This window comes from Aythya ferina (genome assembly GCF_964211825.1).
Source record: "Aythya ferina genome assembly, chromosome: W".
Classification (NCBI taxonomy): Eukaryota; Metazoa; Chordata; class Aves; order Anseriformes; family Anatidae; genus Aythya; species Aythya ferina.
Genome location: NC_140313.1, coordinates 1,801,065 through 1,823,420, shown reverse-complemented (window position 1 = coordinate 1,823,420; position 22,356 = coordinate 1,801,065). Strand labels below are relative to the sequence as shown.

The window sequence follows — 22,356 nt, the reverse complement described above, 5'->3', positions numbered from 1 at the left end:
ACACTCTTACTCTGTCATGTTTTTAGGAAGGCTTTCAGATCTGGGACACAGTCCTAGGAAATGCAGCGCCCGTGCAGGTGAGGTGAGGTGGCTCCAAGGGAAGGCAAACTTGCTTTGTGTGGCAGATGTGCAGAGCCAGCAAAGGAAGGAGACTTTGGGAGAAAAGCGTGTGATAATTAGGAGGTAAAGATCCAAGTGTGTGGCAGATGCAAGAGGAGCTAATCAGGTCTTACGGCGAATAAGCAAGGGGATTAGTTAAAATCAGGGGAGAGAATGGGTTCATTCCACAAAGCCTTTGTAAAACCTCATTTGAAATATCATGTCCAGCGCTGGGCAATGGGTTTAAAGAAGGATATTCGCAACATCACTAGAGTGTAAAGGCAGCATAACAAGGCTTAGTGAGGCATTAGGAGGGCGAGCCCAGGACAAGGTTCCAGGAGTTGCCTTGGCAAGAGAGGGGAGAGAGGACGCCTTTTGCCAGCGTTCAGAGCAGCTCGGAGCCCGAGGAAGGATTTTCCATGTGCACTGAAATCTGGTTTGCAAAGTAATGCATTGCTTTCTCCATGGAAATGATTAAAATAAAAAGAAGTTCTCAAAAAGTTGTATATGGACCACGGTAAGCTGGCCACAGCAACACATAGGAGATATTCTTCTCTAATTCCCTGTTGGCCTGGGCATCAAGCCACTGGTAAGAAGAAACCACAAATAAATGAATGTTTTTACTCCTCTTCTTCATTTTTTTTCTAAATCTTTTTATATATATATTTTTTATTTTTTTTTGAAAAGAAAGATACATCTTTCTCTTTACCCCAGTGCAGAAGAGACAGAGATTAGACGGTGCAGGTATGTCACTGCTCATTCCAGTCTTAATGCAAACATATTGGCATTTTGATTACGTTTGCTCATTGTTCTTCGTGCAACCTGATGGAATCGAGCTTGTTTATGAGGACGGAAAAAGGAGGGGGGAAGAATCATTATCATCTTTATGAGGTATTACGGTCCCACTGATCAGCAGCCTGTTTGCTTCTGAGCAGTAATCAACGGGCACCTTTCATCTTCTTTGCTTTATGCTTTTACTGTGGCCTCTAGTCTGCCAGACGTGGGCATGCAAAACAGGGAATGGGCAATTAATAATTTGCATTAGCTCGCAGGCCCGCAGCATTACAGGAGCGTGCATGTGCATGCATAGGGAAACCAGTGTTGCAGGGGGCTGGGGGGCACCCACCCATGCAATCTCTGCTTAAAAAAGAATTAAAGCTGAGCTTCAGTTTCAAATCCCACATGGGATAAAAGCAAAGGAAGGCCTGGCTCGTTAGGAAATTCAGGAGGTGCCAGCGAACAGTTTCCAATGTGTTTTTTAAGTTACCATTTGTTCCATTAGATGCCCCAAAATATGCACATGCAAATACTCAGATTAATGAAAGCATTGTGGAAGGGGTTGGAAAATGGTGCCTGCTGTCAAGCTGGGGCAGGGCTGGTTCAAACCACACCAGGGCTCCAGTCCAGGGGTGTGAAAGCACTTCCCAAGCCCAGGGATTCATCTTCTCCACTAAAAAAGAGCAAAAAGTTTTCATCTTTGGTAGGAATCCTTGCTTCTCTACTGCCAGGTAAAATAAAAATGCATATTAGTGCACACAAAAATCAATAAAAGAAGGGAACGAAATGAAACAAAGATCCTAGAAAAAAATCCCCTTTTCTGAAATAATGGGATTTTCATGAATTTCTTTGCTGTGTGTGGGCTGCATCCCAAGGCCTCCTTGTTAGGTTTGGCACTGGGTGCATGGTCCTGTGCCTCCCCATGAGCTGCTGGTGTTGATGTGAGCAGCAGAGTGCTTCTCCACCAAGACTTCAGGGTCTGAGGCTGCAAATTGTTGTTCCTGTCTCCCTGTCGGAGCATCAGGTGCTGTGTAAAGCCAAACAAACCCCTTCTTTTTCCTGTGAAGCTGCTAACGCAGTCCCTGCTCTCTCAGGTCTGAGCAATTCAATGTCTGTAGGGACATTATTGGTGTAAGCGCTGTGTGAAGCAGAAAGAGCTGGCTCTCCCTATGGCCGAGGCCCTGCCTGGTGTGAATATTTGTTTTTCTTTTCCTCATCCATGTCCATGCTCATCTGTCTTCTCCTAGAGCCCCAGCATCTCAGCCCCTGTGAGGGGCTGTGGTAGCGGAGCGCTCCAGTCAGTGGGAGCAAGACAGGATTTTATATGCCCTGCTGGTAAAAAGGAAGGCAAATTTATGTCTTTCCACATCACTTTGACAAGCTTGGTAGGCCAAAGAGAGCAAAAACCCTGTCCCAGGGCAGTGACTGCTTGGTTTGCAGTGTCAGAGACTGGCATAAGGCACAGAGAAATCATCATCAACTTGGTGTCTGGGGGTGTTACTCCCAGAGTAGTTAAAGCGTCCAAGTTACTGCACTGTCTTTTATTGCATTCAATATATTAAAGTGTTACTCAATCTATTTTCTATTTAGTTTGCAGTAACCTCTGGTATTAACCTTTCCGTCTTTAGCATGTGCTGGAAGAACAGAACAGACAGCTCAAGAGAGAGCGGCCTGAAATTATGTGGTGCTTGATGAGGACGTAAAGCTATTTTCAAACGTCTCAGAACAAACTTTGAGTGGGTAGGGTTTGCTAATGAACGGGACTAGTCAGCTCCCAAATCGCTGAATTGAACTTCTTGCTAAGAGCAGCTGTGTTTGTGAGGCGTTCGCCTTGGAGTCCCGTGGTGCCAGGAAGGGACTGAGGCTCGTTTACAGGATTAAAAGACAAATGTGCTAGGGTAGGCGAGGCCCAGACAATGTTTTACATGAAAGTGGGGAGCCCCTGGTGTCACAGGGCACTGCTCAAAAGCTGCTGGAGCCAGGGAAGGGTGCAGGAATCAGCCGGGTGGTGCTGGGGCCTCGGGGCAGGAGAAGCCCCTAGGATGGCAGCGGCTCCTCACTGCCCACTATGAAGGGGGGGGGGGGACACCAACGTTTGGTTTGAGTCCGTCCTGTGTGCTGGTAGTGTCTGTGACCACTGTTTTTGCCATGATCTTCAGCAAAAAGGCTGTGGTGACCCCAAGGGAGGGTCTGTTCATAGCCATGGGTGTTCAGAGCCATGGGTGGCAGCAGCCTGCTGCTGCCAGTGGAGGAGCATTAAAACGGGTGAGGGGCCTGGGGCAGGAGTCCTGGGAGGACTGAGGGAGCTGGGGGTGTTTGGTGTGGGGAATGTTATAAATGAAGTCTCAACTCAATCTGAATTTTGTAATATTTATAAAAGAAATATTTATAAAAGGTATAAAAGGCAAGTAAACAGCGCTGGGTGTGTGGGGAGTCTACGCTCCACCAACACGCAAGCACGAACATCAAACATTGTAAATATACAGAAAATTGCTTTTACGTAGTAAACCCGAGTATGCCTATACATACGTATGTTACATATGGAGTGGTAATTTGTGTCGAGAAAATGGTGGATATTAATAAAGAAGGGGGAGATTTGGGAATGTGGCCATGGGGGTTGGCAAGCCCCGTGGTTGAGATAACATCAGACTCTTAACGAGGAGGCCATCAGGAATATAAAAGAGTTTAGAGGGAACAAAGAAGGGTGATTCAGGAGACTCCATGCAGTCTGGGGTTTCTTGTTCTCCAGCTGTTAAGGCATGGATATTTCTGGGTGTTTGCTGTTGTTGTTACATACAAAGTTGTTTGACTAATGAAAAGTTATTTTGAAAAGAATTGCTGTGGAGAGAAGGGTATAAGAGGGGAGCCTGCCCTCAAGAAAGGCCTTGTCGTTAAGAGGCCTTTTCCAACCCCCATGGCCACACTCCCAAATCTCCCCCTTCTTTATTAATATCAACCATTTTCTCGACACGAATGACCACGCCATATATAACAGACCCAATTCTGCTTTATTTGCTGGTTTCCTTAGGTAGATAAATAAGACGCGAACTCTTCTCACCAGCTGAAGTGCAAGCAAGCAGCTGGCTGAGAGCACATTATTATGTGAAGACTTCTTTTACAGGAGCACAGAAATATTGGTGAGCCGGCGACAGCCTCCAACAAGGCGATCCAAGCTCTCTTCCCACCTCTCTTGGTGGTTTCCAGTTGTTCGAGCATGATCCCGAACCCTTCAGGTCCCATCGAGGTAACAGCCTGCAAACGCTACCAGACACTATATTCGTCAAACATACTTTTGCTCCTGGCAACTCTCCTTTCCCTTCTTTCTTCTTAGTTTTAAAGAGCAAATTACACAACAATACTTTCCACCTGGAGTGCCGAAAGTTGGAATTGCAGAGAAGTGAAACCGAACTTTTTCTTTTGCACTCATTGAGCCTGGATAATTATAGCTCTAAAATAGATATTTTCCGGCGTTGTTGGAAAAGAAACCGTCACACAAACTTTTGCAAGGGGGAAATTTTCATTATCCCGGAACAATGCAGTTGGAGAAAAGGAGGAAAAAAAAGCAGTAATTAGTAGAGAAACCTCACCAGGAAACATTGTGCAGCCATTTACTCTCTCCTACACACCATACGCTGTCACAGGGCTCCCCGTATTTGTCTTACAGACAGCACAATGGAGTGTCCTAAAAAGCAACAAAACACTCGAAGGGCCAAACAGTAAAGTTGGAGGGGCTCCAAAACCGAACCCACGCCGGTTTTCTTCCTGGCAGCTGATAAAAGTCCTCGCGGCTCTGCTACCTATAATTTTGCAAAGCAAATCCCTTCCTTTCTCCGTATTTCTAAAATATCTCATTACCGGGATCCATACAGCACCAAGGTGGCGTTGCCAATATTTTTAACCAGGGGCTTCAAACAAAACTGTTCGCCAGCCACCCACGACAAACCTCCCCGTGCCGACAGAAGGGAGTTGGTTTCTTTTTCCCGTTTTAGACAAAAGCTTTTTCTCATTTCCAGGATCCAAGTGGGCAGGGTAATACCACCGGGCAAACAAGCATATGTTTTGCAGACTCGTTGGAAACGTTCCCACTTTGTTCCGAAAAAAAAAAAAAAAAAATTACTGCACGTTGAGGATAGGAGAGAAAGTTAAATGTACCTCTAAGGGAGTTGGTAAATTCCTGTTCTGGGAAATGGTTGGGAAACGGTGCCCTTTGGTGCAATCTGTTCTGCACCCAAGGCAAAAGAAAAAAAATCTGTGCTTAGGAGGAGATCTGTGACCCTCCGGGCAGAGCCATCTCTGGCTCTGATGAATTAGCAATAAATCCAGACACGGATTAGCATGACCAGAGGCAGGGAAATCGGCCCAAGCTTCGTTCCAATTTGGTGATAGGATTTTAAAAAGTGGGTTTTAGTGAAAAAAAAAATAAATAAAATGGAGGAGCTCCCAGCTCCGGTGAAGACACTGAATCATGCAGAAAGAGAGACCGATTCCTAAACGTCATATAAAAAGGAATAAACCGCACCAAAACACTACCAGCCAGTTTGATGCTGTTTATTTGAACATTTTTTGGCAAAAAAACAGCTTTTGCCTTATTCTGCCAGTTTTATCTTCCTGCTTGGCTTTGGCGTGCATCCGTGCTGGGAGGCAGCCGCCAGTCTTCGTCGTCTCAGACACGTAGGTAAGGCCGAAGGGTCAAAAGTCACAGGCTGGAAGGCAAAGCGAGATGAATCGAGGACAAATAACACGTGCGGATTTAACAATTTGCAGATTTTGGACCCGCGCTGCTCCTTCCTCAGTAGGAATTTAAAAAGTTGTACCTTCCAAAGCAGCTTTTTCTTCTCCTTCCCCTTTCTCCGGCTCTGTGCTGCTCATTACGGAGGTGACGGATGAACTGGAGGTGACCGAGGCAGGGCCCTTCCATTGTTCCCTGACCCGCCGAGTCCTTCCCCGGCGCGGCTCCTAAAATTACAAATTACGGCTCTGCTGCGATGCCATTTCGTTTAATTGCTGGCTTCCTTTTACGGAAAGAAGGTCGCTCAACCCTCGCTGCTCTCGGGTCAAAAAATCGACTCCGTGTGGCCCAAAGCCTCATCCACCATTCCCCCGCCGTTGGCTTTCGTCGTCGCTGCTCCCGAAACGCTGGAGATAAACGTGATGGAGAGGTGATGCTTGAAGTTTTAACGCTGCTTTCTTGGCAGATTGCAGCTTGGTGAGGGGGAGAACTTCTTAAAACCCAGCTCTCTGTTACCTCAAGCGACCAGGTCGTGTAATCACGCTCGTATTTCATATAAAAATAATCCCTGATGTGCTCGCCTTCCCTTGGCTTCTTCAGCCTCCTCTCCCTAACTTTTTTTCCCCATTTTGACTTTCTCTTGCCTAATTATGGACCGAAGAGGTGAAATATGGAAAGCGTTTATGGGAAGGTGTTTATTTAAAAGTGGCGTGAATTAAAACGAAGCATGACTGACTGCAAAGATATCTTTAAAAATTGTGTCGGCCTTGGCTAAATTCCATCCTGTAAAGGAATAAGCAACGGGCAAGGGTTTTACAGGAGGTAGGACGGATCCCAGAAGCAGAGGATGAAGCAAAATGGAGAGGAACTGGACGTGTTTCAGCAACAACTCTTCTGGGAGGTGGTGAGTTGAGGTCTACATGAGCCCTAGCCTCATCTAGCCTCCTAGTCCTGCTCTATTTTGTCAGAATTTGGTCCCGAAGACAGAATATAATTAGCATCTGAAAGCCTCTTGCTAGTTTTAGTGGTAAGAGCGGAATCCGCTCTGATGTCTAAAGGGCGATTTGCTGCCTCAAGACATCTCAGACCTGAAGGAAAATCTCGGACGGTGTCATTCTGCTCGTTAGGACAGGTATTATAATCGTTTCCCACGGAGAAAAAGGCCCGGGTGCTGGCATTCAAAGGCAGCTGATTGGAAAATCTACGTGATTTCGAAAATACCCCCTTGCTCGAGCACAGGAGAAGTGTAGTGAAAGCATAACAGTAATTAGATGAAATCCATGCGAGGGATTCATGCTGGCACGGCGTTTTGCAAGAAAAAATGGATTAATGGGATGAAAGGAGAGCTGAGACAAAGGTTTTCGGCAGGTTTTAGGCTCTCATTTCTGCCGATGGTGTTGTTCAGTTTGCAGATTTTTTTTTTTTGGCCGTTTCAAGCCTCTTCAAAACTTCTTTTCGGAGGCTTTTTCCGAAAGTCAAGCAGAAGGAGTTTCAGAAACCCCATGTCCCGGTTCCCAGGGCTGTCTTAATAACGAAAGGTTGATCTAAAATGTGGAAAAAAAGGTCAGTTTGGGGAAAAGATGTGTTATTTGTATAAAAAGGTCTTTCCAGGAGGCTTCAAAACTGCTTTAAGGGAAGAAACACCTTGGGTAAGCCATCAGAGGATGCGCTGCACCGGAGGAACATCTGATGGGAAGTCCCTCAAAAAGAGGGACCGGATCGGGAAGCCAGAATCCCGAGAGGAAGACGGCGGAGCTGTAGGATTTGGCCTGGGATTTGGGGCCTCTTTTTTTTTCCCTTAGGGGCTGAGATGCTTTATGGGATGCGGGAGCTGCTCCGTCTCATGCAAAATTCATTCTCAGGAGGAGTCACAGCCACCTCCACGGCCCCTCGGGCAGCCCTGTCCCCTTGGCCTTTCCTTCAGGAGCCTGGGAGACCTTATTTCAACCCACGGGTGATTCCAGCCCTAACCCCAAACCCAAATCCTAAACCCACACCCCAAACCAACCCCCCTGACCCAGACCCCTAACACAGATCCTAAAGCCTGACCCCTAACCAACCCAGACCCCAAACCAACCCCCCCTACTCCAGACCCCCAGACCCTTTAACCAACCCAGAATCCCAAACCAAGCCCACTAAACCCAGACCCCTAACTGAGATCCCAAAGCCAGACCCCTAACCCAGATCCTAAACATTGATCTTAAACCCAGACCCCTACCCCAAATCCTAAACCCTGACCCCTAACCCAAATCCTAAACCCAGATCCTAAACCCAGACCCCTAACCCAAATCCTAAACCTTGACCCCTAACCCAAATCCTAAACCCAAATCCTAAACCCAGACCCCTAACTGAGATCCTAATCCCAGATCATAAACCCAGACTCTAAACCTAGACCCTGGACCCCTAACCTGGATCCTAAACCCGGACCCCTAACAAAACCAGACCCCTAACCCAGGCCCCTAACCGAGATCTTAAACCCGGACCCCTAACCCAGATCCTAAACCTGGACCCCTAACCCAGGTCCTAAACCCGGGTCCTAAACATTGACCCCCTAACCAACCCAGACCCCTAAGACAGACCGTAAACATTGACCCCTAACTGAGACCCCTAACCCAGATCCTAAACCCGGACCCCTAACCCAGATCCTAAAGCCAGACCCTTAACCCAGATCCTAAACCCGGACTCTTAATCCATATCCTAAACCCAGTCCCCTAACTGAGATCCTAAACCCGGACTCTTAATCCATATCCTAAACCCAGATCCTAAGCCCCGACCCCTAACTGAGATCCTAAACCCAGACTCTTAATCCATATCCTAAACCCAGACCCCTAACTGAGATCCCAAAGCCAGACCCCTAACCCAGATCCTAAACATTGATCTTAAACCCAGACCCCTACCCCAAATCCTAAACCCTGACCCCTAACCCAAATCCTAAACCCAGATCCTAAACCCAGACCCCTAACTGAGATCCTAATCCCAGATCATAAACCCAGACCCTAAACCTAGACCCCGGACCCCTAACCTGGATCCTAAACCTGGACCCCTAACCAAACCAGACCCCTAACCCAGACCCCTAACCGAGATCCTAAACCGGGACCCCTAACCCAGGTCCTAAACCCAGACCCCTAACCCAGATCCTAAACCCAGATCCTAAACATTGACCCCTAACCAACCCAGACCCCTAAGACAGACCGTAAACATTGACCCCTAACTGAGACCTCTAACCTAGATCCTAAATCCGGACCCCTAACCCAGATCCTAAAGCCAGACCCTTAATCCATATCCTAAACCCAGACTCTACTCTTAATCCATATCCTAAACCCAGACCCCTAACCCAGATCCTAAACCCGGATTCTTAATCCATATCCTAAACCCAGATCCTAAACCCTGACCCCTAACTGAGATCCTAAACCCAGACACTTAATCCAAATCCTAAACCCAGACCCCTAACTGAGATGCTAAAGCCAGACCCCTAACTGAGATCCTAAAGCCAGACCCCTAACCAAGATCCTAAATATTGATCCTAAACCCAGACCTCTACCCCAAATCCTAAACTGAGATCCTAAAGCCTGACCCCTAACCCAAATCCTACACCCAGATCATAAACCCAGACCCTAAACCTAGATCCTGGACCCCTAACCTGGATCCTAAACCCGGACCCCTAACAAAACCAGACCCCTAACCCAGACCCCTAACCAAGATCCTAAACCTGGACCCCTAACCCAGATCCTAAACCCGGGTCCTAAACATTGACCCCTAACCAACCCAGACCCCTAAGACAGACCCTAAACATTGACCCCTAACTGAGACCCTTAACCTAGATCCTAAACCCGGACCCCTAACCCAGATCCTAAAGCCAGACCCTTAATCCATATCCTAAACCCGGACTCTTAATCCATATCCTAAACCCAGATCCTAAGCCCCAACCCCTAACTGAGATCCTAAACCCTGACCCCTAACCCAAATCCTAAACCCAGATCCTAAACCCAGATCCCTAACCCAAATCCTAAACCCTGACCCCTAACCCAAATCCTAAACCCAGACCCCTAACTGAGATCCTAAAGCCAGTCCCCTAACCCAGATCCTAAACATTGACCCTAAACCCAGACCCCTAACCCAAATCCTAAACCCTGACCCCTAACCCAAATCCTAAACCCAGATCCTAAACCCTGACCCCTAACTGAGATCCTAATCCCAGATCGTAAACCTAGACCCTGGACCCCTAACCTGGATCCTAAACCTGGACCCCTAACCAAACCAGACCCCTAACCCGGACCCCTAACCGAGATCCTAAACCTGGACCCCTAACCCAGGTCCTAAACCCAGACCCCTAACCCAGATCCTAAACCCAGATCCTAAACATTGACCCCCTAACCAACCCAGACCCCTAAGACAGACCCTAAACATTGACCCCTAACTGAGACCCCTAACGCAGATCTTAAACCCGGACCCCTAACCCATATCCTAAACCCAGACCCTTAACCCAGATCCTAAACTCAGACCCCTAACCCAGATCCTAAACTCAGACCCCTAACCCAGATCCTAAACCCAGATCCTAAGCCCCGACCCCTAACTGAGATCCTAAACCCAGACTCTTAATCCATATCCTAAAGCCAGACCCCTAACTGAGATCCTAAAGCCAGACCCCTAACTGAGATTCTAAAGCCAGACCCCTACCCCAAATCCTAAACCCAGATCCTAAACCCAGACCCCTAACTGAGATCCTAATCCCAGATCATAAACCCAGACTCTAAACCTAGACCCCGACCCCTAACCTGGATCCTAAACCCAGACCCCTAACCAAACCAGACCCTTAACCCAGACCCCTAACCGAGATCCTAAACCTGGACCCCTAACCCAGGTCCTAAACCCAGACCCCTAACCCAGATCCTAAACCCAGATCCTAAACATTGACCCCTAACCAACCCAGACCCCTAAGACAGACCGTAAACATTGACCCCTAACTGAGACCCCTAACCCAGATCCTAAAGCCAGACCCTTAATCCATATCCTAAACCCAGACCCCTAACTGAGATCCTAAAGCCAGACCCCTAACTCAGATCCTAAACATTGATCCTAAACCCAGACCCCTAACCCAAATCCTAAACTGAGATCCTAAACCGGGACCCCTAACCCAAATCCTAAAGCCAGACCCTTAATCCATATCCTAAACCCAGACTCTTAATCCATATCCTAAAGCCAGACCCCTAACTGAGATCCTAAAGCCAGACCCCTAACCCAGATCCTAAACATTGATCCTAAACCCAGACCCCTAACCCAAATCCTAAACTGAGATCCTAAACCGGGACCCCTAACCCAAATCCTAAAGCCAGACCCTTAATCCATATCCTAAACCCAGACCCCTAACTGAGATCCTAAACCCAGACTCTTAATCCATATCCTAAAGCCAGACCCCTAACTGAGATCCTAAAGCCAGACCCCTAACCCAGATCCTAAACATTGATCCTAAACCCAGACCCCTAACCCAAATCCTAAACTGAGATCCTAAACCGGGACCCCTAACCCAAATCCTAAACCCAGATCATAAACCCAGACCCTAAACCTAGATCCCGGCCCCCTAACCTGGATCCTAAACCTGGACCCCTAACCCAGATCCTAAACCCGGGTCCTAAACATTGACCCCTAACCAACCCAGACCCCTAAGACAGACCCTAAACATTGACCCCTAACTGAGACCCCTAACCTAGATCCTAAACCCGGACCCCTAACCCAGATCCTAAAGCCAGACCCTTAATCCATATCCTAAACCCGGACTCTTAATCCATATCCTAAACCCAGATCCTAAGCCCCGACCCCTAACTGAGATCCTAAACCCAGACTCTTAATCCATATCCTAAAGCCAGACCCCTAACTGAGATCCTAAAGCCAGACCCCTAACTGAGATCCTAAAGCCAGACCCCTACCCCAAATCCTAAACCCAGATCCTAAACCCTGACCTCTAACCCAAATCCTAAACCCAGATCCTAAACCCAGACCCCTAACTGAGATCCTAATCCCAGATCATAAACCCAGACTCTAAACCTAGACCCCGACCCCTAACCTGGATCCTAAACCCAGACCCCTAACCAAACCAGACCCTTAACCCAGACCCCTAACCGAGATCCTAAACCTGGACCCCTAACCCAGGTCCTAAACCCAGACCCCTAACCCAGATCCTAAACCCAGATCCTAAACATTGACCCCTAACCAACCCAGACCCCTAAGACAGACCGTAAACATTGACCCCTAACTGAGACCCCTAACCCAGATCCTAAAGCCAGACCCTTAATCCATATCCTAAACCCGGACCCCTAACCCAGATCCTAAACCCGGACCCCTAACCCAAATCCTAAACCCAGACCCCTAACCCGGATCCTAAACCCAGACCCCTAACCCGGATCCTAAACCCAGACCCCTAACCAAGATCCTAAACCCAGATCCTAAAACCATACCCCTAATCCAGATCCTAAACCCAGACCCCTAACCCAGACCCTAAACCCAGACCCCTAACTGAGATCCTAAACCCAGACCCCTAACTGAGATCCTAAACCCAGACCCTAAACCCTGACCTCTAACCCAAATCCTAAACCCAGATCCTAAACCCAGACCCCTAACTGAGATCCTAATCCCAGATCATAAACCCAGACCCTAAACCTAGACCCCGGACCCCTAACCCAGCCCCTAAACCCAGACCCCTAACCCAGCCCCTAAACCCACCCCCCTAACTGACTTCCTCAACCCAGCCCTCAACCCCAGCCCCCAACCCCAGCCCCTCCCCAAACCTTTAACGCAGCCCCTTTCCCAAACCCCTAACCCACCCCCTAACCCCCCCAGATCCCCCATAACCCCCCAAACCCTAAAACCACCCCATAACCCCCCCTATAACTCCCTCCGCCCTTCCCCGGGCGGCCCCCAGAGGGCGCCCCCGCTCCCCTCCGGGGCGCTGCGGCGGCCGCTGCCGAGCGCGGCGGGGCCGGGCCCGTCCCCAGCCCCAGCCCCAGCCCCAACCCCAGCCCCAGCCCCAACCCACCCCATAGCGGCCCCACCCGGGCCCTCGGGCAGCGCCCGGAGCCGGCGAGGCGCCTCCGGCTCCTTCCCGTTCCCCTCGGCTCTTCCCGGCGACCCCATAAGGAGCATCCCCTAAGGAGCATCCCAATAAAATCCCCCCCCGCCCCCCGGCGTCATCCCTCGGGAGCATCTCCGAGCAAATCCGCCAGGATCGTCCTCCAGGATCAACCCCCGGGATCAGCCTCGAGGATCACCTCCAGGATCAGCCTCTGGGATCATCTCCAGGATCACCCCCCAGGATCACCCCCCAGGATCACCCCACAGGATCACCCCCAAGGACCATCCCCAAGGAGCATCCCCAAGGAGCATCCCCAAGGACCATCCCCAAGCATCACCCTCTAGGCTCACCCTCTAGGCTCACCCCCCGGGGAGAGACCCCTCCAAAAGCTTCCACCCCAAAGGCTCAACCCCTCCGGAGGGGGGGGGATCGCCCACCCCATATCCCAAACCCTTTCCCCCTTTTTTTCCCCCCGGCGGACACGGAGCAGCCGCCGCCGCCCCGCCGATGCGCTCCGGCCGCCTCTCCAAGCAGGACCCGGCTCCTTCTGGCTCGCCGGCGGTGGGAGGACCCTTGCGAAGGTTTTTTCCTCGAGGTAGTGCCCCTGCCAGGCTCCCGGACTGGATGCAACTTTTTCCCCTGCCCCTCGTTTTCCCTTTTCCCTTCCTCTGAGCCCCAAAAAAAGGCCGGGGGGGGGGGGGGTGGGGTGGGGGGGCTCGGGCGAGCTCGCCTCGCTTGCTCGGGACCCCGAGCTCCTGCTGCTGAAATATGGAGAGGAGCCTCGGCTGCGCCTGGGTACCCAAGCTGGCTTTTCTCCTCTGCGCCCTGGCGAGCCTCAATCCTGGCGTTTTGGGTAAGTCCGAGCCTCCTCCTCGGCTCCCTTCTCCCCATTTTTCCCTTCTGTTTCAGCCCTCCGAGCCCCCCACCCGGCCGCCACCCGGAGAGGAGCCGGGGCACCGGGGAAGAAAAGGACAACGCCGGGAGCGAAGGGGAACGGTGGAGAAGCGTGGCAGGAGGTGGCAACGCCGCGCGTGTGCCTCCTGCCTTCTCCTATCCCCTCCACCGGCGGCTTTTTGGGGATCCTGGAAGGGTTTTTTTTTTTTGGAGAGCCGGGAGGCCAGAAAAATAAAAAAAGAAAAGCGAAAGGAGCGAGGAGGGGATGATGAAGGCGGCGGTGAGTTGGCGAGGAGGCGAGCGCAGAGATGCGCAAAGCGGCTCCGGGTCCCTGCGGTTGTTTCGGGGCTGCACCTCTCCCTTTTTTTTTCTTTTTGGGGGAAAAATGGCAAATTGGGGCAGGGGCAGGGGGAAAGGTGGCGGAGAGGCTGCAGGAAGGGCTCGGCTCCCTCCCGGAGGAAGGAGGAGAAGGGAACCGGGAGCCCCAAAAGCGCTCGGGACTGAGAAAGTGCGGCCGGGGGAGAGCCCGGTGGTGGCGGTGGTGGTGTGATGTGTGTGGGGGCGCCTTAAAACGCTTCGATTTCCCCCAAATCCGACCCAGGAAGGGGGGAAAAAGCTCGTGGCGAGCACAAAACCCCCCTTGAGCTCCCGCAGTGGGAACAATGGGCACCGACTCCCCGCGCGCCCAGCGGGGTTTTTGTGGGGTGCGGGGGGGTGCTGAGCAGGTTGGCAGCCTTATGGGGTCGGCGATCCCCCCCGGAGGCGCTGCCTGCCTCACCCTGATGGATAAATCCTTTGCCTGTCGTGATTTTGGGGGACTTCGGGAGGGTTTTCTTTGGGGTGCGTGCGCCCCAGCGCCTTCCCCAGCCGGGGAGAGGCGGGTTTGTAGGGTCGGAGCGGGGTGCCGCCCGCTTTCCCAGCCGGGAACCGTGGCGCTGCTCTTCCTCCTCGCCACCCCACACGGGCTTGCAGGTTCCTCTGCTGCCGGAGGAGGGGATGGAGCCACGGAGATAGGGGATGGAGCAACGGAGATAGGGGATGGAGCAACGCCACCGCCGTGCCCCGGCATTGTTTGGGGCCGCGGGGAAGGAAAAGGGGTTGCGCAGCTCCCAGCCCACCTCCGGCAAGCAGGTGCGCTCCTTCTGCATCCTGGCGTCTTGGCCCTGCGCCCCAAATCCCTCTTTTGGGGCTGAGCGAGCTGCAAAAGGGGGAAAGTTGGCCCCCGAGCCGGCCCCAAACCCGCAGGGAGCCCGTCCTGCTAACAAAGGGCTCCCGGGAGGCTGCACAACGGGGCCACCGCCTCTCCCGCTCCGTGCCCCGATCCTGGAGCTGCCCCAAGCTCTGAATTTCCCTCCCCCAGGATGCAGAGGTCGGGAAATATCGCAGCCGTGCTGCTCGAACAGGGAGAGCAAAACCCATGGGATGCCTCCTGCCATACAACCTGAAATCCGGGCATCCTCCAGCCCGCCTCGAGCTCGGTTTTAGGATTTCGCATCCCCCTGCGTGCCACCTGGGCTGGCCCCTTCCCACCAGCAGGCTGCTGGCAGCTCAAGTAACTCTCGGAGCCCTTCCTCAGTTGCTCCGCACGTGGGTTTTTCTCCAGGCGTCCTTTAGAGGGCCTGGCCCGATTTTTAAAAGGGTTTTTTTCTGAGCTAAAGCAGCTCCGCAACATTGGGGTCCCCGCGTGCTGCTGCGGGAAGCCGGCTCAGGGATAGAGCAGCGCTGGAAGAGGCCTAGGGACTTCACTAAATGTGAGTAAACCTCAAAAAGTTTGCCCTCGCTCGATGTTTTAGCATCTCACCAAACCAAAACTCGCCGTAATGCAAGGATTTGCCGCGCCACGGGCAGGTGTAGGGGCAAGCAGATCTCAAAAGGAGCCAACAAGTTGGTTCTTTTGGCCCCGTTCCCTTAAAATTACCCATTTCTGTTGCCACTTCTGTGGATGAAAAGCAAGTTTGGGCTCTGCTGCAAGGTGCAAGATGCTCGGGAACCCTTTATTTTATCGGGGTGGGGAGCCTCGGGCTTTTGGGATCTGCTCCTTGGGGGTTTTCTCCTGTAAGGGAAGCCCGGAAAGCAAGTGAGGTGCAACTTCTGACTTCTTATAAATGCTCCGAGGTGGTCAAAAGAGGTCGAAAACTCTTTGAAATCGTGGCCTGGAGTTGCAGGAAAACGTTGGTTGGCAAACAGAGGAGCTGAAGGGAGGGCGTCTTTGTGGGAATTACTTTGCCCCTTCCTCAAGGGAGTTACAAGCCCCTAAAACTTCCATCCCAGCCCTTACAAGCCCCTAAAACCTTCCCAGTGCTAAAGACCCCCAGTGGTGGTGGGACCCTCTTCCTCATTGGGGTTCTCATTGGCGTCGTCCTGGTGGCAGATTTTGGGGTCTGAAGGGCTGGTAGAGCTTTTTTATAGGACTTATAATAATATAGGACTGCTGGACTTGCTGCTGCGACAGCAGGTGGGTTTTAGGAGAACCAAATTGGCTTGGGGTGGGGGCTGTCGGGCACGGCGGTGTCCCCGGGATCTCTCCTGCAAACGTTATTCGTTCGTCGGTCTCATTAATCCGAAATAAAGGTCATCGGGCGGAGAGATTCGGGAGGCAAACAGGTAACCAGCTGCCCACGTGACCCTCTAAACCAGAATAAATCATAATTTTTTCTGCAGAATGACTCCCGTTTTGTCTCAATCCATCAAAGTTTCACGATGTAAACAGTTAGAAAAAGGGAGAAAAGGATTCCTGACTTGAGTAAATCCTTGCTGGCTTCCGCGGGGATGTGTTTGCATCACCCAAATCCCCCTCAACTTGATTTTTTGGGGGTCGTTTGCATTCCTCGTGTGCTTGCAGAGTTCCCTGCAAGCTCGTAGCTTTGCTCCGGCAGGTGTATTGATATTAAAAGGGTTGTTAACATCCCTCCAGAGGGGGATATTCTGTTACCAGTAACTCTATCAAGCTCTTCCATCTGGGTAGGGAATTGGTCGGGAGCCGGAGTTGCGTTGTGAAAAGTATCAGCCAGCTCTTGATTTGTGCCTAATTGAATCACATCGTTAGCAGGGCTTGACTGCAGGCAACGGGAGCGATCACGGCACGGACGGCGGCCGCTCCGGGTTGCGAGTAGAGCTTTGTGCTCAGCCAACCCTCTCCAAAGTGCCACGACTCTCCCGAGCTTCAAAGAAGCAAATTCGGAGCAAAAACTTCAGCTTGCCTCCCGAAACGGGCACGCCGGCTCCGAGCCCAAATCCCAAATCCCAAATCCCAAATCCCTCGGCGCGGCCACCGCGTCGCGAGTTGGTTTTGCGCATCGAGGTTTGATGCTAAGGACCCCTTGTAGGAACAGTTTTGTTGAAAAATGGAAATCCGAAGTGCTCTGCCGTAAGATTATTTATCTTTTCCTTGTCTTTCCTGCCCCAAAAGTATCCCGAAATACCGATTCCTCTTCTCAGATGCTAAACCAAAGGTTGGCTTGTTATTGGTAGGGGTAAGGTGATCATAATATTCTTTGGCCTCGTGCGAATCAGAAATTGAGGTGGTTTCAGTAAAAATAACTTTTAAAGTCAAAACGTGATGTCTTCTGCTGTAAGTTGTTGTAATTAACAGCACCCAGGGACTGATTTTAAAGGGATACATCGGTGGTGTGCCCTCCTGCCAACTTTTGGCCCCTTGGCCTCTTCTATTTTCACGTCCAAGCAGAGGGAAATCAGGCGCTTTCCGTGCCATTAATGCGTTTTTAATGAACGATCGGAAGATTGCCGTGGGATGAAGTGAGGACGAGGCAAGCTTTGACTTCTAGAGGAGAAAAAAAATTTAAAGGAGAATGTATTCCCTGCGAATTAAACCATGGTGTTGCCCCGTGGATCTTACGCCAGCGTGGCGGGCCGCATTTCTCCCAGGTTTGGCGCTGAGTGATGAGGAGGACGGCGTAATGGATCGGCCACGCTTCTGTTCCTGGGTCGCTCGTTATTCTCAAGTGAAGTCCTGCAAATGAGCAATCAATAGCACAGGAAAGGTACGTGCCATCGCCTGCTGCAACCGCGGGCTCCTCTTCTCTTACTTTGTCATCTGGAGAAGCCGAAGGACGGGAAAGCTCTGGCCTGCTGTGAGCAAAACTCCAAAAAAAATATATATATTTTTCCAGGACAAAAATATCAGCAAGGAGTGAATATGAAACACATTCAGCATTTACTGTAAAACCTTTTTTTTTGGCATGCAACCATCATTCTCCTCAAGGCCCAAAGCACTCGGCTGGAGAAGGAAAGGGGGAGCGGCTTGGCTTTTCCCTGCCCAGGTGAACGGCAAATGAAATTTGGAGCAACAAATGAATGAATTAAAGCCAAAAGGTGATGCTCTTCTGCATCTTCAACCCCAGAGCACGTGGCAGATGAGCTTTTTCCCCAGCTTCTCGTGCCCGAGCTAGAGGGACGCCAACATCTTGTTGGCCGCGTGGATTTTGGGATCCGTTTGGTAGCTTTGGGTTGTTCCGGGAGCTGGTTTAAGAAGGGAAGGCTGTTTTTCCCCATATATTTTGGTTGAGTCCCGAGCAAAATCAGGTTCAGGGTTACCACTGGAGGCATGGAGGCACCTGAGGCTGATTTTTGTGCATGAATGTCAGAAAAAAGGGGCAGAGGAAAACCAGAGGCTGGCAGAAAGTTCCCAATATTTCCCTAAACCCAAAGTATTTTCCATCCAAGATGTGGCAACGAGGAAGGCAAGTGATGGAGGACTTGAATTTCACAACTAAAGGGTCCTTTTTTTTGGTGTGAGAGGTTCTCACGTGATTCAGCTTCTCCTATTTCTGTTCCAAGCCTCACTCGGGGAGCTCACTTGGACCTTCACCCCTCCTTAAGCCCTATTAAACCGAGGCTGTACCCGATGCAATATTCATGCCCTCTGCTCCTCAGCTCGGATTTAAATACTGCAAGTTTTATACCCGTAAAAAACGCAAATGAAACCGGGATATTTACAGATCGCTGCAATCTCCTTCCCGATTCCTCCGGGGTAAGCACCAAAGGGATATTTTAGAGCCTCTAAAATGATTTTTTTTCCCCTCGGCTGGTGTGTTGCCGCGGGGTGTTTGGGTTCGTGGTTTAATTGGGCAGAAATTTGGGCATTAATGAAGGCCGGGAAGGTGTTTTCCAACCGAGGGAAGTCAGGCAGGGCAGGGCAGGTTTCCTTTCCTCGTGGGCCGTGTCATATTGTGCTCAGATTTTGTAAGCCAAACCTGAATATTGCTCTCTTTCTTAAAACAAATTCCAGCTGCTGCTGCACAAAACCTTCTCCTTTTCGGCTCTTAGTCTCCGAGCTTTATTTCTGCCTGACAATCAAGATAAAGTTGATTTTCTGCTGAGAACAAAGTGTTATGAAGAGAATACATTTCTCTCTTCTGGGTGAGATGAATGCAATTTTTTTTTTTAAAGGCTGAATTTGGAAGGCGATAAACACTAAGCAAGGGAAAGAAAAGGAGAGAGACGCATTCAAAATCAGCTCACATACCTTGTGCTTTCTGCTGTTATTACTTCGGATCGGCTTATAAAGAGCACCCGGGATGGGGACAGATGTTGGAAGCATGATTGACATCCTCCAGCTCCTTTTCTCCCCAGGTTTTTCCCCGGAGAGCAGGGCAGGACGCAGCCAGCTCTTTTGCAAAGCCACCTGCTTGCATGGACGGGCGATGGAGAGGATTAAAAGTGGCACCAGCAGCCTCCGAGAGCACCGTCAGGCTGTGGCTAGGAACTTGCAAAGCCAGGGGAGCTCTGGGTGGCTTCCCAGCTTGTCAAGAAGGCAAGGTGTGTGCAGAAAAAAAAGCAACGAGGAGGGAAAAGAAAGGCTGGGAATGCTGCGAGAAACACCTCGGATGCGGGTGATTTCGGGCTGATGCTGAGGTGTACCCACGTGATGAGATAAACGGGATGTAGAACCGTTTCCTAAAGTAAGATTGTGACTTTAAGCCATTTTTCCATCATTTAAAACGCCATCAGATAATGGTGAAGTAACGTCCCAGATCACTGGGTGAGGTTTCCCTACCTTGCAATGTCCTGGGACCTCATGCGTGAAGGGCTGGGACCCGGTGCCACGCAATTAGTGGGGTTGCTGGAAGATTCAAGTAACATTCCAGCTTTACCAAGGTATTCAGGAGTTTTTTTATTATTTTTTCGGGATGCTCTGTGATTCTGTAGTGCTTAGGTCCCTAAATCTCCTCCCTAATCCCAAAGACCTTGTGGGATCAGTGCCTCCGCTTCCCACCTCCGCGGCTGCCACTGCACCGGCTGGAATTTGGTGCTGCTTCCTCGGCCTGATTTCCGCATCCCCAGAGGAGGTGAAGTCCTCTGCAGTTTGCTGGAGAAGCAATTTAGAAAAATAGCCAGGGGTGGGGAGCGTCAGCCCTGTTTTAGCCTCTTTGATAGAAAATTCAAGCCGGCTCGGGAGGGGCGAGGAGAGCAGCATCGATCTGGAACCGGTAGGAATGGAAGCGGGGCGTTGTTCACTAGGAACGGAGCAAAATGAGTGACCTTTCGGGCACGCTCCAGCTGCTCAAATCAAACCCTAAATAAATGAGGCAGCGTTTGCAGACGGCCTGATCGATAGGGCGGCACGGTCAGGGAACCTCGTGGCACGGGAGCTAACTGGGTTGGACTTCATCGAGTGGCTTGGAGCCCTGCACAACGCCCTACGCTCCTTGGAAACCTCGCCAAAACTTCCAGAAAAGGGAGAAAAGGGTGAGTTTGGAGAGCTGGAGATCCCAAGGGATGTGCGAGACCCCAGGGAGTCCTTGGACAAGCCGTGAGCTGCTGATGTTCGTGCTTGCTTTGCTGGGAAGTGGTTTGCCAGCCCGAACTTTTATTGTACCGGCTTTGAAACACTCCAAGCAATAATCATAATAATAATAACACTTTGTGTCTCGGCAGCAGCTCTTTCACACAAAGAACGGAAAGTACTTTAGGGGAATTTTCAAAGGGTGTGTGACAGTAAATCAAACCCAGCTGTCCTATTGCTACCTTGTGCCTCTCAGAAATTCAGAAACAGACCCTAGCCTGTATTTTGCAGATAAAGACATTGAGCAAAGGGTCCAGATATTGCCCTGAATTAGTGGCTAGCATCAACTCCACTTTGCTGGTTTAACAACAATACTGAGCATTCTCTAAAACGATTTTATTTTTTTTGTTGAATTTATCCTTTCTTTTTTTTCCCCTTTTTTATTTACAATCCATTTCTCCTGCGTTTCTGCCTAATTGTCAAGCAATGTCACACCCCTTTCCCCGGCACCATTCTGCCTACTGATCTTCACTGTAATTATATTTTGCACTTCAATAATAGTCTTCAGTCAGATTTCAAAGAGTTGCACAAAGCCGGGGGAATTTTCTCGCTGCAGCCTCGGGAAGCCGCACGTGACGTGCCCCGAAGGCGGAGGTGAGTTACGAGATACGAGAGATACGGGAGCGAGCCCTTTCCAGGCAGACCTGGACATCTCACAGCAGTTATTTCTCCCTTTCCCTTTTCCACCGTCAGGGAAATAGGGTCCTGAAGGCCACTTCTGGCTGCTGGGAGCTCATACTCATCCTTTCTTCCTTCATGGTCAACCGTTGACCGTGAAAGGAGCATGGTCAACTGGTGGAGACCCCGCGAACCATCCTAAGAAACCCACAGGTGTGTTTTGCCCCCTGTTTCACTGTAACACCCATCTGTAGGTATTCCTTGCTGGTCTGACCATGGGGTTTTACAGCAGAGGGGTCCCAGCCCCAAGTCTTGGGTCCTTCCACCCAAGTTGTCCGTGGCCCTGGGCTCTTCTCCCCTGGCTCACCCCGAAACGACTCGCTCGCCCTCTGTTCCAACTTCCAGTCCCTTCTGTCAGACAAATTTCTCTTTAGTCTCATATTTGACATCCCGAAGTCTCCACAGGAGCACTTCGACGAAGAGGAAGCATCCGTTCACAAATAAATAACTGGGTAACTCAGAGCCTCTTTGGGGGACCGGCGTACTTGCCTTAAAATAGTAATAGGGACGGGGGAATAATTCAATGTGGCAGAGTTAAGGTGTGATAAAACATTTATTCCCTCGGACATGACAAGAAAAAATGTGTTTATGTTTATGTGGCAGCCTAAGATTTATGGGGTCATTAACTATTCATTTCCCTGGCTTTAGCGGCGCGGGGCTCCTAGGTGATGTGATAGATAAGGGCGTTGCTTTGGCTTAGCAGCCTTAAAAGTTGGGTTTTCATTTCTCTCAATGGCCTTTTGGGGGCATTGGGCTTTATGAAAGGCTCGTTTACTACCTGGAGGAGAGATTAAACCTGCCTGGCATGGATCCTATCTCCCCGAGGACCTGCAGTGAGGGCACACCCCGTCCCGCTGCGAGCAGCCCCGCTCTTTTCCCTTCTCCAAGCATCCGGTGTCCCCATCATTTTTCCTCCTTCCTTTGAACTTCCCAACATCCCACGGCCCTCATCCTTCTTCATGTGCCTTTCTACCCCATGATGTGCCCCGATTGTGGCCGGCGGGTGAGGTTTTCACCCCAAAGACGGGCTGTCGTGGTGAGGAGGCACTTGCATGGCTGGAGACGTCTTAAACATAGCCCGGACCTAACTAATGCATTCACTGCTAATTCAATAACGTGTTTCACACCCCAGAAGTGCCTTTTTGTCAGCGCTTAGCCTCAGCACCTGCTCTCCGAAAAGAAGGCCTCTTTAATGTGTGTTTTATGGCAGCGAGCGAGAAGGCATTATTATTTAGAAACCCCTCTGTCGGTCCACATTAAATTGGGACTTAGTCATGGGCAATTAGCAAGCATTGACCCACGCGATGA

The 22,356-nt window shown here is 50.6% G+C and overlaps 1 protein-coding gene across 1 annotated transcript in view; it reads left to right on the top strand.

Moving 5' to 3' along the window:
* The first annotated feature begins 13,438 nt into the window (after window positions 1–13,438).
* The window catches only part of LOC311426563 (netrin receptor DCC-like), a 357,945-nt gene continuing 349,027 nt past the window's right edge, over window positions 13,439–22,356 (top strand). The window contains exon 1 of the mRNA XM_084502992.1: window positions 13,439–13,524. Coding sequence (XP_084359118.1) covers window positions 13,440–13,524 — 85 coding nt within the window. The 5' untranslated portion in view covers window position 13,439. The remainder of the gene's footprint in view (window positions 13,525–22,356) is intronic.